Source organism: Nematolebias whitei, chromosome 1 (genome assembly GCF_014905685.2).
Source record: "Nematolebias whitei isolate Nwh7 chromosome 1, NemWhi1, whole genome shotgun sequence".
Taxonomy (NCBI): Eukaryota; Metazoa; Chordata; class Actinopteri; order Cyprinodontiformes; family Rivulidae; genus Nematolebias; species Nematolebias whitei.
The window spans coordinates 58,072,377-58,090,145 of record NC_056498.1 but is presented as its reverse complement, the minus strand read 5'-3'; the positions used below and the strand labels follow the sequence as shown (position 1 = coordinate 58,090,145).

The 17,769-nt window shown below is 38.7% G+C and overlaps 1 protein-coding gene across 1 annotated transcript in view; it reads right to left on the bottom strand.

The window, feature by feature from the left end:
- Nucleotides 1–17,769, bottom strand: part of mark1 (MAP/microtubule affinity-regulating kinase 1) — a 36,612-nt gene that overhangs the window by 17,417 nt on the left and 1,426 nt on the right. The window contains exons 2-3 of the mRNA XM_037679411.1: nucleotides 12,760–12,960; nucleotides 5,493–5,546 (exon numbers count right to left, since the gene is read on the bottom strand). Of these exons, the coding sequence (XP_037535339.1) occupies nucleotides 5,493–5,546; nucleotides 12,760–12,960 (255 nt within the window). The remainder of the gene's footprint in view (nucleotides 1–5,492; nucleotides 5,547–12,759; nucleotides 12,961–17,769) is intronic.

Sequence of the window (17,769 nt, the reverse complement as noted above, 5' to 3'; positions counted from 1 at the left end):
CAATATGCAGCAAATAACCATCGTCTCAACCTCTCTGCTTTGGAAAAGACTGAAAAAATGCACATACATCAGCAGACGTCAGACATGGGAGTCCCTGCACATCTTAGCAGCTCCAACATGTAATTTGTACTATGATTCACCTCAGACAACAGCGCTGTCTGCCTAATCACATTCCACTCGTCTGAACAGGACCAAAGCTCCTCTAGCCCATGGCCTCGGCAGCATTTCATTGGCTAATACAGAGCGGCAGGCTAAGGACAGGCGTAAACAACAGCCATTACGGGAGGTTGACCGCATGGCGAAATTTTAGCAGCGGGCAGAAAATACAGAATCACAATCTGCTATGCTGCACTCTTTGACTGCATTAAACACCAGAAACCATCAAGCAGCATAACACACAGGTAAAAAGATCAAAGGTTAAAAACTCATGGATATTATAGAAACTTTGTGTTTGTTGCTTTTTATTGGCGTTGTAGAAGCAATAAAAAAGAAGGGACTCTTATTTACAGATTAGAAGACGATGAGAGTGCAGCGGGTGGTGGGATGAGTGCAGTGCTTGTTTAGTGGAAGAGGGGATTAACTGAAAGGCCTATTTTAGCACTGAAACGCCTTAAAACCATGACAACGTCAACATCCCTGATCACAGATGACATGTGATGCACTTCCTGTGGTGGACGTAAGGAGGTGCTTTGGAAGCTCAACTGATCCCATTTCCTGTTTGACTTAAACCACCACAGTCAGAACAGCCATTAAGGATCAGACCAGAGATTCATTCTTATCTTGTGTAGCTTTTATTTTTATAAAATAATTAAGAGGTAATGCATTTACGTGTGAAATGTTGCCAAAACTGCTTTTCTGCCAGCTAAAACTGTCAATGTAAACTGAACAATATCCAGAGTATGCCTCAATGTGTCATGCAACTTTATGTGTGTGTATGTGAGTGTGCACTTGAAGTCTGCAAGATGTGCCTGCAGTACCAGATGGTGGACCCACAGCCACATTCTTATGAGACCACAAAAAGAGGGATCAGTGGCATTTTGACAGGCTAACAGGAAAGCCTAACTGTTAATGGTGAGCAAAGTAGCGATGCAGCCAATTCAGACACTGCTCACCTACACAAACACAAAGAAAAAGCTGCACTTCTTCACCAGATTTAACATGAATACAAGTCTCATCATCAACTCCACATCAGAGCAAGAAGAAGAAACAAAATGCTTGGACGCATTATTTTTTTAAGTGCATCATTTAACCTCAGATCATCACATACAGCGTGTGCACTGACGAAGCACCAAGTTTCCAGATTTGTTAGTTTGCGACGAGGTCTAGAAACAAGAATCATTACTGGGCATCTTAATATTTAACATATCTTTATTGAACCCAACAATTTTCAGTCAGGTCATCTGGACAGTTTCTCTCTTTTTTTTTTCTTTTTTCCTGAAACGTTTCACCTTCCATCCAGAAGGCTTCATCAGTAAAGGAAACGCACAACAAAACTGATTCTTCCCACAAACAGCTAACTCCAAAGTGGAACAAACCAGCTGTTTGGGGGAAGAATCAGTTTTGTGTTGTGCATTTCCTTGACTGATGACGTCTTCCGGATGGAAAGTGAAACGTTTCAGAAAAAAAAAAAAAAAACTGTCCAGATGACCTGACTGAAAATTGTTGGATTGTATACCTGGATTATTAAGCATGGATTTTTTTTATCTTTATTTAACTTTTCTCTAACTCAAACCTACATCAAATTAAACTATTTAGGGTGATTTATGATAGCGTAAGTGGGATGAGATTAGATTATGAGGATAAATACTGTATAGAAAAAAGCTTTAGTTTTTAAACCATGTCAAATTTTAAACCCTGATGAATTTTACTGTAAAGAGTTTGTTTTGGTCTTAAAATACACTGAAAACATTCAAATAAACATAAAACATTACAAACAAATGAAGTTACAAAGAAGCAATTCATCTCAGTGTCTTTATGGTCCAGCATTGACATCTATCTGAAATGTAAGAAAATAAGCGCTCAACGACACAATGGGCGAGGTTTACTGTAGAAAACTGAAGAACGACAAGATGAAATATCAATATGGGGTTGGGAAATACCACAGAGTTAAATAAGACAACTAGAGGGTTAAATTAATAACCAAATAATTATATAGTACAATCTGGTATTGCCTCTGATTTATGTAACATTTACACAGTATAAAATATTATATATTTGACTATTTTTACGTTTCCATTACAGAAACCTGACCTATTGAGAAGATGGTTAGCAAATATCAGTAGAGATAAGTTTCATTCTTTAAAGTATCACCAGGTATGCAATGAAAATTTTCTAAGTGACGACTACATAACAGGTAAAAATTAATAAATATACAATATTACAATACTCTTACGAAATACCCTTTATATGCATTTCTGAGTTGTGCACTAACTCAGTTTTTCTTTACATATAATATATACCATTGTGTATATTTATATAATTTTTTTCAAACTGTATGTTAAGATGTAGTATGTGTGTGTATAAAGAAGTTACCCAGGCATGCATGTTGAACAAATACATTTCATTATATGCTCTCTTTGAATGAGTTTGGAAATTTTACTTTTGAAGTGTAGGTATATATTAGCCACTGATCACTGCAATTAGTAGAGCCTACATATACACAATTTATATGTTAAAAAATTAATTGCTAATTCATCAAATAGTTTAAGTCATATAAGTACGTAGTACTATTCCTTAGATAGAGAACTTTACTAATTGGCTTTTATGTATGTGAATGTTTCTGTAAAGTGCTCTGAGACAACTTTGTTGTGATTTGGCGCTATATAAATAAACTGAAGTGAATTATGTAACTAGCTAAAACGTCTAAGTTAATGACTGACTCCGGATCTGGTTTAGATGATCATTACTTATAAACAATATCCTTATGACTCCACCAGACTCTAGCTGTTTTACATGATGGTTGAATGACATTAACATTAAATATCAATTCTACTAATTTATTATAAAAAGATTACAAATAAGTTGTGACACAGATCCAGTTGGGTTTTCTGTTAATCAAATAGTTGCTTTGTCAGCTGTGAGCTGTTGCCGTCTTTGGACGTCACCTTTGCTCCTCCATGATGTCACAGATGCAAGCAGTGGGCGGGATAGGGTGTGCGCCTTCTAGTTGTCTTATTTAACTCTGTGGGGAAATGCCTAAAATCAGATAAAAGCCTTTTGGCAGCAGCTGAACTGAAGAATGGTCACTAAGAATTTTGGGTTTTCTTTATTGTTCTTTAAGTCCGTTTATAGAAAATGAACAAATATGTTTGAAGAAAATAATTTGTGTTTTGTTGCATTCGTTCTCTTGACTTCCTTTTTCTCATCATGACATTTGAAGCTCAATAAGAATTTAGATTTAATGAATTGCTCAACAACAAAATAACTCAAATGTATTTTATCCATACGTCTTCATTCACAAGTCTCTTATTCAATAACTATGGCTCTTGTTTGTGGCTGAATATAAAAAATAGTTTACTCAGCTATAAAGATTGATGTTTTCTATGACGCTGCAAGGACCACATTGTCAATAATTAAAAGAGGAGGGGGAAGAAGCACGTTGTGTACAGACTCTTAAATTTTACATCCTTTCATCGGTTCTTTTATGACGTAATCAGAGTAAGAACAAACTGAGAAGATGAAGCCCAAACGGCCTGTAGTGAAGCTCAGGCTACACTTTCAAGGAAGAAGAAGGTAAAATAACCAAGTAACCCAGTCTGTGTTTCTACATATATTCTATAGCTGTTCAGTTTTGAAATGAAGGCCTTTATGTGCAGAAAACTTGATCACAAGCAACACTACAGGTCCTTAAAACCCACAAAGGAGGTAACCGACTGCCTGTGTCTGTGCCCTTTTCCTGCAGACATTACTTGGATGCATAAAAGTCGGAAAAGCAACTAAGCAAAAATTGCATCAAGGAAGACGCTCTCTTTAATGCATCCACAGGAAAGCTTTCACAAAGGCAGCACAGGGCACGCCGAGTCAGTGAGACAATCGATTCAATCCAGGAGACAACTGCTGCATTACGAGACAACCTTCTGCATTGCAGATGGCACATCTGTATACCACAACAGAAATCTATAGCAGAGAGCAGAGGACATAAAAATAGAAAGCAACATATTCTCAACACAGATGTAGTGTCTAAACTTCACGGAAAGGCACAAATATGTAACCATTGTAACATATCTGCACCAAAGAGACTTCGTGCTATCACATCAATAACAGCTCACCTCCCACAAAAAGCTATGACTTCTCCACAATGACCCTCTCGGGTCCACTGCAGCTGACATATTAAAGGCACGTTGAATAATTGATTACAGACTATCTGATTGGTGTGCAGCCTCACATGATACATCTGCCCTGCTACGATCATCACCAAGCGGAAGGCAGCAACGCCCCGTGAGCGAAAAAGAGAAACACTCACGACCTCGACAAGGCTCAAAGCAATTCAGTCACAATCACGGTCGAAGCAGCAAACGCAAAAGGATTCTCACCACACAACGGGAAATTACAGGAAAAAGGCTCACACTATAAAACTTATCTTTGTCAAATTAAATGCAACTGAAAGCTTGAAGTTCATACAGTGTTGTCGCACTGATTGGCTAAAAACCTGCAGTCAGATCCCGTTAAGATCCAAAACAATTAGTGTATTATTGGTGCAGAACAGTGCCAGGAACAAAACAGAGCTGGAAAAGTCTCATTACTCTTAAAACGGGCATTTCTTTTAACAAGTAGTCAAAATTCAGATCTAATATTTGTCTTTTACTACATCACTCTGCTTCATTAAGTTCAGACAAAAACAAAGTGGAAGATTTTGAAGACACTAAATGTGAATTTTCCATTGCAGGCTAAGGAACTGCATTTATAAACCCTGAAGCAATGGATTCTTTTTATTTTGTTTTATAAAGCACTACAAGATAAAGAGAAGCCTGTAGCCATGCTTTGATAATGCCAAGACCATGAGAAGAATTCCTCAGATACTCGCACACGTGATTTATTTTTAGACACGCAGTAGGTGACGCTGGCTCGCACTGGAGCAGCAAATGTTTTTCATCCACATAGATTAATCCACCATAAGGACTATACAGTATAAAATTAATATGAGTGCATTTAAGTCAGAATAAGAACTCAGAAATCTGATCAAACTCTTTATTTTAATTAGTTATTAAGACTGCTAGACCAGAGGAAGTGACGACTAGGCTGCCATGTTTAGTTTTTGCTTATTTTTACCACTAAAACTGCTAAATCAAAAATGAAAAGGATAAAGGAGAGGGTTTAAACAAAGTCTTGCGGTCTCTATTAACTATATCTGGTTACATTATGTAAAACAGCACATCCTGAGTTCAAAGAGAACAGAAACAGAGCAGCAGGAGCCCAAGAATGACTAATGGAAAAGACGTGAGGACTGTAACCAAGACATCAGCGTTACCAGGTGGTGATAAACACCAACTCACCTTCTGTAGACTGGTCGGATTCAGCTGGGTTTTGTCTATAATCTTCACCGCTACCTAGAAAGAGAGAAAAGAGAAAGACATCAAGAAAATAAAGGGAGAAGGAGGTAAAAAGAGTCAAGATGGCAACATTATTCTCATCATACTTCTTTAGAACATTATTTTTTTGTACTTGGTTAGTGTAAATAAGAGCAAGAGAGGTGCACTCCAAGCAGGTGGACAGAGTGGTGTATGCAAACTGTACATGTATAGTAGTCTGGTCGGTATCTGTGTATCTGACTGTGCAGGTCAGAGATCGACTGCTGGCAGCAGGCTGATCGGTCCATTTCAATAATCACCCTAAAGTGCACACAGAACAGACACGCTCTCCTCACTTTCCAAGTGCTCAGCAGCTTTTACAAAACCACAAGCTGAGCTAAACTGCAGCATCACCAGTAAGGCTGCACATTAACGCTGATAAGTGATTGACAAAGGACTTTCATAGTTTGATGCAATTATGGTACATATAAATACACAGGAGGTACATACAATTTATCTCTGTACAAAACAGCAGTTACTTGAGCATTATCTTATGGATACCAACTCAAGAATAGGTGAACAGCTATGAATGCTTATGTTTTTGTGGTGTAACCACAAGCAATTAAAAGACAAAATCTGCTTCAGCCACATTACAGCAAGCAAATGTGCTAGTTGGTTATTGGTTGGACGATTAAAACCACTGTAAAGCTTTATAGAGTCTGCAGGCCCCCAGAGACTCCTCAACCAACAGACAAGCAGAAAATTCTTTAATCTCTGTTACTGTTTTTTCTTTATTAAACTCTGTTTTTATTGTACGTTGCGCTGATAACACTGAAAAATGCAATCGCCATAAACAGATAATTGTAAATAAGCATCCAGAATCCTTCGGGAACTAATATCTGATGATGATCAAGTTTTTTGGCGCATTTGATTATTTTTATCAAAACAATTACAACAACAGAGTAACTCTTGGCTCTGGTATTTATTTTTCAGTAATTTCAGGCTAAATCAGATGCCTCAAAATACTGCCCGCTGGTCCCAAAAGTTTTCAGGCTTTAGCTTACAAGTGGACAAGCTCGGCCAGCTCTTAGCTCTTTTTTCATACATAAACAAGAGGCTTTAAAAATAAACAAAGTAAAAATTTGTGAAATTGTAACCTGTCCAGAAAAGTAAAAAAAAACAACAACAACCTGGTATAGATACAAACTGTGCACAGAATAAAGCAGGAAACAACCACGAAATAATTTTCTTCAAAGCGCAAAATACAACAGACATAATTAGATATGTACAAAAAATAAAATAAAATTAGACATCATTAGGCTAACAGCTTAACAAAAAGTTAATTATAACTAATAATAATAATAAGAAGAAGAAATATTTTAAACCAGTCTTTGATAAATATTACCCATAATCCTCTTAATCACAGTTTTAGGGATCTTTATTTAGCTTTATCAACATCTTACCACTGGTCCTTGCCATTTTTTTTTTTTTCTTTTTACGTATCAGTAACAAGCACCCCCACCCCACCAATCTCTAACAGATGTTTAATTGCAGAACATCTTAACAGGCTCATTGCACTGCATTTAAGAGAGGAAACTGTCTTTGGAGATTAATGATTCCACAACAGCTATAATTATAATTTATTATGACAGCATGCCTTGACTCAGGCCTTCTGAGAGCCTAATAAGCAAGCTTCAGTGTCTGCAGACTCTGGCTTTTATTGCAAGCAGCCCGTTGAGGAGGGAAAATCCAGGGAGCAAATGCTGAGCCATGACAAGGAAAATGCAGGTTATTTGTCTCGAACAGGGTTTCCCCGAAATCAACAGCAAAGGGGTTTTAATTTCATCCAAATTTATCAGTCACACAAAGGCATGATGAGCTCACTAATGGACTTGAGGGTAAATAATTCAACTCCAGACCAACAGGAGGACAACGTGCATCACTGTTAATTATTCAGCGTAATACACAGAGCTGCATGCACCTCACTGTACGCAGGCGTGAGTTCTCTGATTTTAAAGCATCACCAAAACGCTGAGGTGCTTCACATTCTTTGCCTCTTTAGAGTTGTTATTTATTTGATTATTTTACAACACAAGTCCATGAACCTTTGTGCTGAAGGAAACTATTTCCGTACAGTAGACGGTCATATTCACACACTGAGAAGAACAGCATCACCGCTGTTAGAAAAGGAGCAGAGCTGGCTGATGTATCTGAAATCAATATTGGTGTTATGGCATTAAATGTACAAGAACCTACATTATGTTTTCTTATACTCATATGTAAATCAAAGCAGGCTCTGAATAATGCATGCGCACTTCTGGAAATATCGATCTCAGCTTCTTTATATTGACTCGCAGTGACGCATCTCTCGATCAGCACAGTTTAAATTGTACGTTCTTATCTGTGCAGCTTTGCTCAGTAAATTTATTCTGAGAGCACTAAAGAGATGAGGTAAAATCCTCATGTTTTAAAAAGTTAATAACTGTCTGAATTATGGGTGCACCGATAAATCGGCTGGCTGATTTATCTGCCCCAATTTCCTTAATTTTTGGGAGATTGGAGATCGGCCGATACTTATGAGAAACCGATTTTACTGAGTTTTTGTAGTTTTAACAACAATTATCTAAACTTCATTTATATTTCAGAGCACTACCTAATGGTCAGTTCAAACAAGTTTGTATTGCTTCCAGGATATTGTTCAAGGGTATGTTTTTCAATAAATTAAGATTGGAAAATTGAAGGTGTATTGTGACCTTACAACAACTGATGGTGTCGCTTATACTGTAAAACTAAATCGGTATCGGCAGATCAGGCTTTTTAGAGATCGTGATCGGCCAGAAAACTGCAATCGGTGCATCCCAGTCTGAATTTAATAAATGTCCGTTAGCAGGAATGTTCATTACTCCCTGCTGTCGGGTAGCATATGGACAAAAAATTTATATAAATTATCATCAGGTGTACATGTTCAACTGATCATCTTCTGGCATTAATCCATATTCAAAATGGCTGCCACAGTAAAGTTAGCTAACACAAAAGCGGCCTAAATTCAGTTAATTTAACAGATACTGAGCTAAGCTTTGGTGTGGTAGCAGCTGAGAGTCATCCTCAGCTAGGCCTGTCACGATAACAAATTTTGCTGGGCGATTAATTGTCTCAGAAATTATCGCAATAAACGATAATATTGTTTGAAATATGACAATAATTAGTCATTATTGTCAAATTTAAGAAGAAATGTTAATTTGTTTTGCATGTACAGTAGTACCTTGTTTCAACCATTAGATGGCAGTATAAGGCTGAATCGAAGGATGGATAGTAAGAGAGAAATTTGTGAATTGATTGATTGTTTATTGCGTCAGGCCTATCCTCAGCACATTTCCTTCAAGAAATGCTAGGCCTTAATGTTCACTGATCAACTCGTTAATGCATTAATTGGTTAAGTTTAATGCCAAACAGAAATCTATTCAGTCGAGGCGCTGCCACATATTTCTTTTTTCTCAGATTTGCTAAAAACTTAACACTTCAAGAATAATTTACTGACCTTCCACTGTTTAAAAAAGTGAGATTTTATTTTCACATTCTGTTCTAACTTGAACCCAGTGATTGACTGATTAGACAATAGGACAACTGTTTGGTTGCAGCTAATGGTCAACTCATATCTTTCTTTCGAGTCCAGTTCAGAGTCTGTCGAAAGAGGACAAGTGGTTTCAGAATTAAACTGAAAATCAGATTTTGTTTTTGTTTGTGTTTTCATCTGATTAACCACAACAATACAACAGTGAGAAAACACAGAAATGTGGAAATAACTCCAGTGTGCAGGATGTTGTGACATCTCTGAATGGATGATTTGTCATTTCCTTTTACTTTCCCAATGTAAAAAAATTTTTTTTAATTTAAATTAAAAAGAAATGCTAAAGATACTTTGTCTCCCCTCTGTGTGACTGCAAGAACATGACATATAAAAGTAGAACCCACAACATATTGGTTATAATACATTGGTTGTATACGGGTAATCTTTTTTTGTTTTCCATGGATCAGCACTATTTAAAACAAAGATATGAATGTTCTATTATAGGCTCAAAGCAATCTGCTGGCTCCCTAGATAAATAGTTATTAACTGACTTTTTATGTACTGGTATGTGTGACATAATCTGTCCCTCTCTCTGCTTTCTTTGTGTGTTTGTGTCTTTACTTTTCTGCTCCTTGTAGTTCCTGATGTTTTGACTTGTTTTCTGTCATTTCTCTCTCACTCCTCAGCCTGCCTCTCCAGCCACTAATCATCCACACCAGTTCCCAATCAGTATTACCCCAGGTGCACTCATCATCTCTCTCTCCCTCAGCCTTATTTAAACCTCTCTTCCTCACTACTCTAACGCCCGCTCATTAATCTGTAAACCTACAGACGTCCCGGTCCTCCTCTGTTTTGTCCTGATCCAGTGTTTGTCTGATGATCCGTTCTGTCCTGCTTCTGTCTCCCTGATTACCTGTCTGGTCGCGCCACCTGTGTACGTTTTTTGCTGCCTCGTCAGCCTTTTGTTTTGTGTTTAATACATTATTTTTATTGAAACTCCTGAACTCCTTGCCTGCCTGCAAAAATGTGTCTAAAAACTGAGGATCGTGTTAATGTGAATGTTTCTATTCAGTGCCGAGATGACTTCTGCTGTGATTTGGCGCTATATAAATAAACTGAATTGAAATACAGTAATCCCTCACTTATTGTGGAGGTTGTGTTCCAGACACCCCTGCAATAGGTGAAAAACTGCAAAGTAGGGACAATATATTTCATTTAGTATTTATATATATTTTAAGGCTTTATAAACCGTTCACACTCTTACAATGTTCTTAATAATGTCCTAAACTCTCTAAATGCTCTAAAAGAGCACAGAGAAAGAGAGCAGACGAACTGATGCTATAGTTACTGAGCCAATCAGCACCTGGGGGCGGACTGGCCATCGAGAGCACCGGGAAATTTCCCGGTGGCCTGGCCCGCTCAGTGATCACCAAGGTGGACTAAAGGCTCGGTTCTGGTCGCGCTTGAATATTTTAAATAAACAATTCATGCCGCTCACTCTAGTATCCACCTCACTGAAGCTCCCACAGCAGCGATGGGGAAAGACAGACCCCACCCCGCCCCCTCCTTTCTCTTTTTGAGTCTGTCTTTCACGGCAGAGCAGAGAAACACAACAGGTTGCACGTCCGCCTGTTGTGTTTCTCTGCTCTGCTGTGACAGACAGACTCAAAAAGAGAAAGGAGGGGGGTTCCTCGGCAGTCACTGAGCGGGCCAGGCAACCAGGAAACAATTGTGTACAATCTGACGTTGTAAACCCGCGAAAGAGTGAATCCGTGAAAGTCGAACCGCAAAGTATCGAGGGACTTCTGTATTTGTGTTTCTGCCATCAGGCAGACCTTAATTTACCCCAATGAAAACTTTTTCCATCCATTTTATGACAGCATTGATTGTGTATTCATTAAAATGCTTCAAGACACCCGAAAAGCTTCCTATAATATAGGTTTATGTGCATTTATTGTAAATTTCCAGGCTAAAAATCATCTGAATATGATCATTTCAAAATAATTTGCTCAATTTAACAAACTTTTCTACACTTTTTTTTCCCCAGTTACTAATTGTTACACTTTGTGAAGGTTTTTCCTGTTGAGCCTTTTCTGTTTAGCCCCATTAAATGCGTATAGCACAGAAAACTGTTTTTTAATCGATGCAAATGAGAATAAACGTATTTATGAGTACCCGAGTCTTGTCTTTGGTCGACCTTTTACACACACACACACACACACACACACACACACACACACACACACACACGATACTCTGCCTCTTGACAAATCTTACCTTATTTTCTTTCTCAGAGCTATTTGTGTTGAGTTAAACTTCTAAAAGCTGTTGGGAAAATCTGTGCAGGTAAGAGACCTGCTTGGCCCATGGCACAATAGATAGCATCAGTTTTCATGTTATTTCCACCTCTTCTCTCACTCTCTCTAAATTCTAGGTCATGTCTTTGCATTTTGATGAGCCTGCAAAGCCTCTTAGACACAAACCGGTATCTGACCTTTTCTGCCAGCTCTGTGTACGGCACCCAATCTGCTCGTTTAACAGTAGCATTAAAAGAACACAGTACGGATCAAAATGTTACCGACTAGACCTGAGAGAACATTTGTGCTCTTTTCCTCTGACATAACGTGGTACTTTATGAAACTCAGAGGATTAAATGATGCAAATGGCTGAGACGCACAGACATGAGAAGAGCTCCGAGGTAGAGCAGAGCTGTGGATCCTGGAAACAGGAGCTTCAATTACCAACACACCAAAGCAGGGCGTCTGTCACTCTGACAGCTCAGCAGTAAACTGTATATGAGTGTGTGTTTGTGTGTGTGTGTGAGAGAGAGAGAGAAAAAAAAAAGATCTTGAGCAGACGTATCACCTGACAAGAGTAAAACGACATGGCCAAGTAAAATATAATCATGTCATTTATTGTTAAACAATCTGAGCGGGACAAAAACTTTTAAAATGAAGCAAACTGATGTCACTTATGAGCAGCTGGTTCATGCAAGGTTGTGCTTTAGGAATCTGATATCTTTATTATGTAAAAACCCTTGTTTAGAGACTCAAAGTAAAATTTCAAAGCTTAACATTTACATTTATTTACTTGGTTGGTTATGATGAGGCATAAAACAGATAAAGTAAAATAAGACCTTTATTTATCCCACAATGGGGGAAATTCAGATGTCACAGCAGCAACAAGAGTACAAAAAAAAAAACAGGCTTTCTCCCTTGAATGAGTATTGAGCGTGCTGCAATATTCTGCTAACTTTTTACTGCACTGCTTTTTTTCTTAGTAAAATTCAAATTGTTGGTGTAACCTTTACTAAAGATTTGGCTACATTTTCATTGGCTTTGTTGTGTTTATCATGCACCGAGATGCCCTATGATAGCATGTAGCTGGACAAGAGCAACAGATCCAAAATATAAAGGAAGCCGTCAAAATTAACAATAAATCCTTAAAGTGCAACTGTTCAAATTTAACTGTGGCCCTGCAAAAAATAAAGTAAAAAAAGATTTCTATACACCAATAATGAATAAACTGATCCTCTTATTTGGATGTGCAAACTTTTACTGCATTTTAAACTCACTCAAACATTTGAAACATTGAATATGTCTTGATAAAGTGTTAGCTTTAGTGTCAAAATATTCCTTAACTTCACTGTATGTCAAAAACTATTCACCCAGAAGCTTATCTCACCTCTCTACCAGTCAGGACATGCCGCGCCAGCTTCACTTTGGCAAAGTTTCCCTTTCCGATAGTTTTAAGGAGGCGGTAATTGCCGATGTGAGGATGCTCGTCTGTAGAGGTGAAAGAGTTGCGGCATCGCGGCAGGCTGTGACGACTTGCAGACTTCGTTGGGGGAGCTGGGGGCTCAACAAAGCCATCCACCGATGAGTGCTGCAGATAAAGCAAAAATGTAGAGATGAGCAACATCCTCACTCAGTGTCTGAAACTTTGATTCTCACTATTCACTAGTAAAGATAAACCTTTTAAAAAGCTGGGGAAAAAATTTAAGCAGATATCCTGATGCATGCTCAATAATCCAGGTAGAAAAATCTAAAAATGTTCAATCTGGTCCTCTGGACATTCAAAAAAACAAAGCAAAGAAATTGTAGAAACGTTTCGTCTTTCATCCGAAAGACTTCCTCAGTCTGAGGTCAACCAGTTTGCTGCTGACAGCCAAAACCAGCTGCTCACATGATCAAAGAGGACCATCAGCCTAATGATGGAGTGTGCTAATGATCCATCGTTAGACTGATGGTCCTCCTTGATCATGTGAGCAGCTGGTTTTGGCTGTCAGCAGCAAACTGGTTGATCCACTGCGAGAGGGTGCTATTTATAAGACTGAGCTGAATACAGCACTTCAGACTGAGGAAGTCTTTTGGATGAAATACGAAACGTTTCTACAATTTCTTTACTTTGTTTTTTTTTTTGTTTGTTTTTTTAATGTCCAGAGGACTAGATTTAACTTTTTTAGACAACAAAGCAGATGCTTTTCTAATGATTGTTTGTTTCTGTGATAAGGTTGGAAATAGTGTATCCGTGTCACTGCCTCTTTCCTGTGGGGTCCCACAGGGCTCGATTCTTGGACCCTTTTTATTTCACTCTATCTGCTGCCTTTGTAATGCATACAGTGCTGCCTGACAAACTAATCATACTAGGACTAAGCCCCTCCATATGCAACTGGGTCCTGGACTTCATCATAAGTTCCAAAAGTTTAAATCATACTAATAATAGGGGCCGAGATGGTGCAGAGGCAGGGCTTGGGACCCGAAAGTCCCAGGCTCGATCCCCAGTCACTGCACATCACGTGGTGTCTCTGGGCAGCACGCCTCATCCCCCAAAATGCCCCCCGGGCGCTTTCTATAGCTGCCCACTGCACCACCTGGTGGTGGATGGGTTAAATGCAGAGACTAATTTTGCCATTGTATGGAAACATACAGTGCTGACATTGTGATGACATTATTATTAACAAACAGACCGCAGTCTGTGAGGATCCACAACTTCTCCTCCTCCACCCTAACCCTCAGCACTGGCTCCCCTCAGCGCTGTGTGTTGAGCCCCCTTCTGTTCACTCAGCTCACATTGTGCACCTACCCATCCAGGCTGTCATATTGTAAAGTTTGCAGATGATACAGCAGTGGTGGGATGCATCACAAACAACAATGAGTCCAGCTACAGGCAGGAGGTGGAACACCTGGAGAGCTGGTGCAGGAAGAACAACCTTCACATCAATGTGAAGAAGACAAAGGAGATGGTCGTGGATTTTAGACGGAACAAACACATCTACACTCCCCTACCCCCCACCCAAAATATAGGAGGTGGAAGCGGTCTCTAGCTACAAGTACTTGGGCGTGCACCTGAATGACAACCTCAGCTGGGGCAACAACACTACCAGCCTGATCAAGAAAGCACATAAGAGACTCTACTTCCTCAGGTGGCTGAGGTGAGCTAGACTGAGGAGCTCAGTCCTCGCCTCCTTCTACAGGTGTGCAGTGGAGAGCATCCTGTGATCCAGCATCAACGTGTGGCATGGAGGTTGACAGCTGCAGAAAGAAAAGCTTTGCAGAGAGTGGTGAAGGCTGCACAGAAGACTGTTAGAGTCAGCCTCCCCACCATCACAGACATCTACACCTCCAGATGCAGGAAGAGGGCCACCTGCATCATGAAGGACCTCACTCACCCAGCAAACACACTTTTTGCCCCGCTCCCCTCGGGCAGAAGGTTGAGGAGCATTACGTGCAGAACCACTAGACTAAAGAACAGTTTCTATCCTGAAGCTGTTACTTATGAATCCCTTGTCAAGATTATCAACTCAATTTTTTTATTCAGTTTTATTTATATAGCGCCAAGCCACAACATTATCACTGTGAAAAAAAAAAATCACTGTAATGCCACTTGATTGTTGCTATGTGCTGCTGACTATCCATGCTGCGGATCTCATGCTGCTGATTTATGTCATGCTGCTGTATTTATTTGTACTCATCTACTCATGCAGACTCATGTTCATGTTGCTGTTGTTTGGCGTATTACTGTTTTTGCACTATTAAGTGTTTAGCATATTCTTAGTTTAGCCTATATCCTAGTTCATATCTTAGATCTTATTACTGTTTTTCTTTTACAATTTATGCTTTTTTTTAGATGTAACTGGAACTCTGTGTACACAATTTCGTTCCACCACATGTACCACATGCGATGCAAATGGCATGCGATGCGAATGACAATAAAGAACCCTGACCTTGACCTTTGGGATCTATTATGAGGAAACATTTGGTTGTACCAAAAACCAGGTTGAAGCTCAGAGGAGATCAGGATTTTTCAGTCATTTGCCCTAAATTTTGGAACAATCAACAATAAACAGGCCACTTCACTCCCTGCTTTTAAATCTCTCCTTAAAACACACCTGTATTCACTGACATTTAACACAGTGTGATTTGATTTATTTCATTGTTTCTTCATTGTTTCTCCTTGTTTTTGTGTTTTTATTTTTGATGCGTTTAACTACATCTTGTTATTTTTATTTACCATCTTGACCTTATTGTTAAGCACTTTGGTAACAGCAGCTTTTTTTAAATATGCTTTATATAAATTTGACTTGACTTGACTGGGTTGAGGTAAATAAAAATTATACTTCAATATAAGTTCCAGTCACCTTTTGTGTCTTACATTTTCTAAATGGTTGGCTACTGGTCCCAAAATTGAGACTTCATTAAAAGGTTTTAAAAGAATTTCATACAAGGTCAAAACTGTGTTTACAATAAATAATCAAATAAGATGAAGAGTTTTCTTGAGGAAAGAACTCATTTTGTCATGTTATTAGAGCACTACTTCTGCAAGGTCAAATGGGGTCACTCTTTTGGCTTTTCAGTAGTTCCAAATACAGTTCTCATTAAAGATCAGGATCAGTTGAGGTCATCTAGACCTTAACAGGACCTCCAACATTCCATGTATTTGTTATTTATTAATCATATTACAATAAAAAGTGAACAAATAGCTGCTTGAAATTATGTTTCTACTTTATATAATTTTAAATATTTTAGTATATCAGGTTCATAAAGACTAATTGATGAGGATTGAGGAATATGGGAAAAGACTGAAAAAGAATAAGACAGTAATAAAAAGTTAATGAAAGTCTAAACATTGATAAAAATGATAGAGTCCAAACGCTGAACTGTTGGGAAAGTGTGTCTGCGGTATGAAAGTATGCAAAGGCTAATAAAAAGTAGCTCGCTATACGTACAGTGTTGCCCTGAGCATTACACAGTCCACTCTGCTTCCTCTCCTCTACAACAGCTGCTGATGTCAGTCCAGGTCAGAGATCCCATGATCCTCTGCTCCTAAGCACCACACCCAGCCGAAGAATAAAGCATTGGTCTAGTTACCCAGGCTCCCCTGCTCCTGTTTCACTGGTGAAATGCTACACCCTGCAGAGTGTGCATCGCCTCAGCTACCTTACATCCTGACAGAGACAAAGCTTAGCATAATATTTCCCAGTACAACAGTGGGACACAAACAATAAATATAACAGTTGATTTCAGGAAAATATGTATCTTTGTTACTCCTGCATCAAAATGATGGTTTACAGTCGTTTTGCAGCTGATAAATGCAACACTGAAGGGACTTTAACTCTTAGTAGTTAAAAAATAATAATAATGTAAAAGCAAAACATGCATTTGTCTCTAAAGTCACTAACTTAACAGAGTAGTTGGACTAGAAGGTGTCTGAGCAACAAAATTTGTTTCACCCACATATATAGTATCCTCAGTAAGGCCACGCAAAAAAATAAATAATGCATTCAGGCTCTGATTTAAAAATAAGAAAAATAGAAAGGATCTGCTCCTATTTTGTCGTACTAAAAGCTACTCAGCTCTGTAAGTAATGAGATGTTATGCAATGCAGTTCAGCTGCTATGGGGCCTTGAGGCTGCAAGCTGTGGAGTCCAAGAGTAGCAGCAGAGTAGCCTGGCTGGCTGCACCCAGTGATGCTGCAATTGTGCTTTAATATCCACCTAGCAGTACAGTAATATCTGCCAAAGTTAGACATGCAGAAGCAGCTGATGCTTTCAACAAAGTGATTTCAATAATTTTTGCCAGAGCTAACTTGTAGGCTTGCTTTGGTAAGCTTGCAGTTTTGCCCATATTAGCTTTAGGTTAGCTTAGGTTTGCTAAGGTTAGCTTCTGCGTTTGCTAAGATTACTTTGGTTTGCTCCAGTTAGCCTGAACAATTGCTAAGGTTGACTTGAATTTTTACTAAGGTTCACCTGTAGGTTTGCTAAGATTCACTTGTAGGTTTGATAAGGTTCACCTGTAGGTTCATTAAGGTCACTTGTAGGCATGATAAGGTTCGCTTGTAGATTTGATAAACTTAGCTTGTAGTTTTTTCAGATTAGCTTGTAGGTTAACAAAGATTAGCTTGTCGGTTAGCAAAGATTAACTTGTCGGTTAGCAAAGATTACCTTGTCGGTTAGCAAAGATTACCTTGTCGGTTATCAAAGATTAGCTTGTCGGTTGTCAAAGATTAGCTTGTCGGTTGTCAAAGATTAGCTTGTCGGTTATCAAAGATTAGCTTGTCGATTAGCAAAGATTAGCTTGTCGGTTATCAAAGATTAGCTTGTCGGTTAGCAAAGATTAGCTTGTCGGTTAGCAAAGATTAGCTTGTCGGTTAGCAAAGATTAGCTTGTCGGTTAGCAAAGATTAGCTTGTTGGT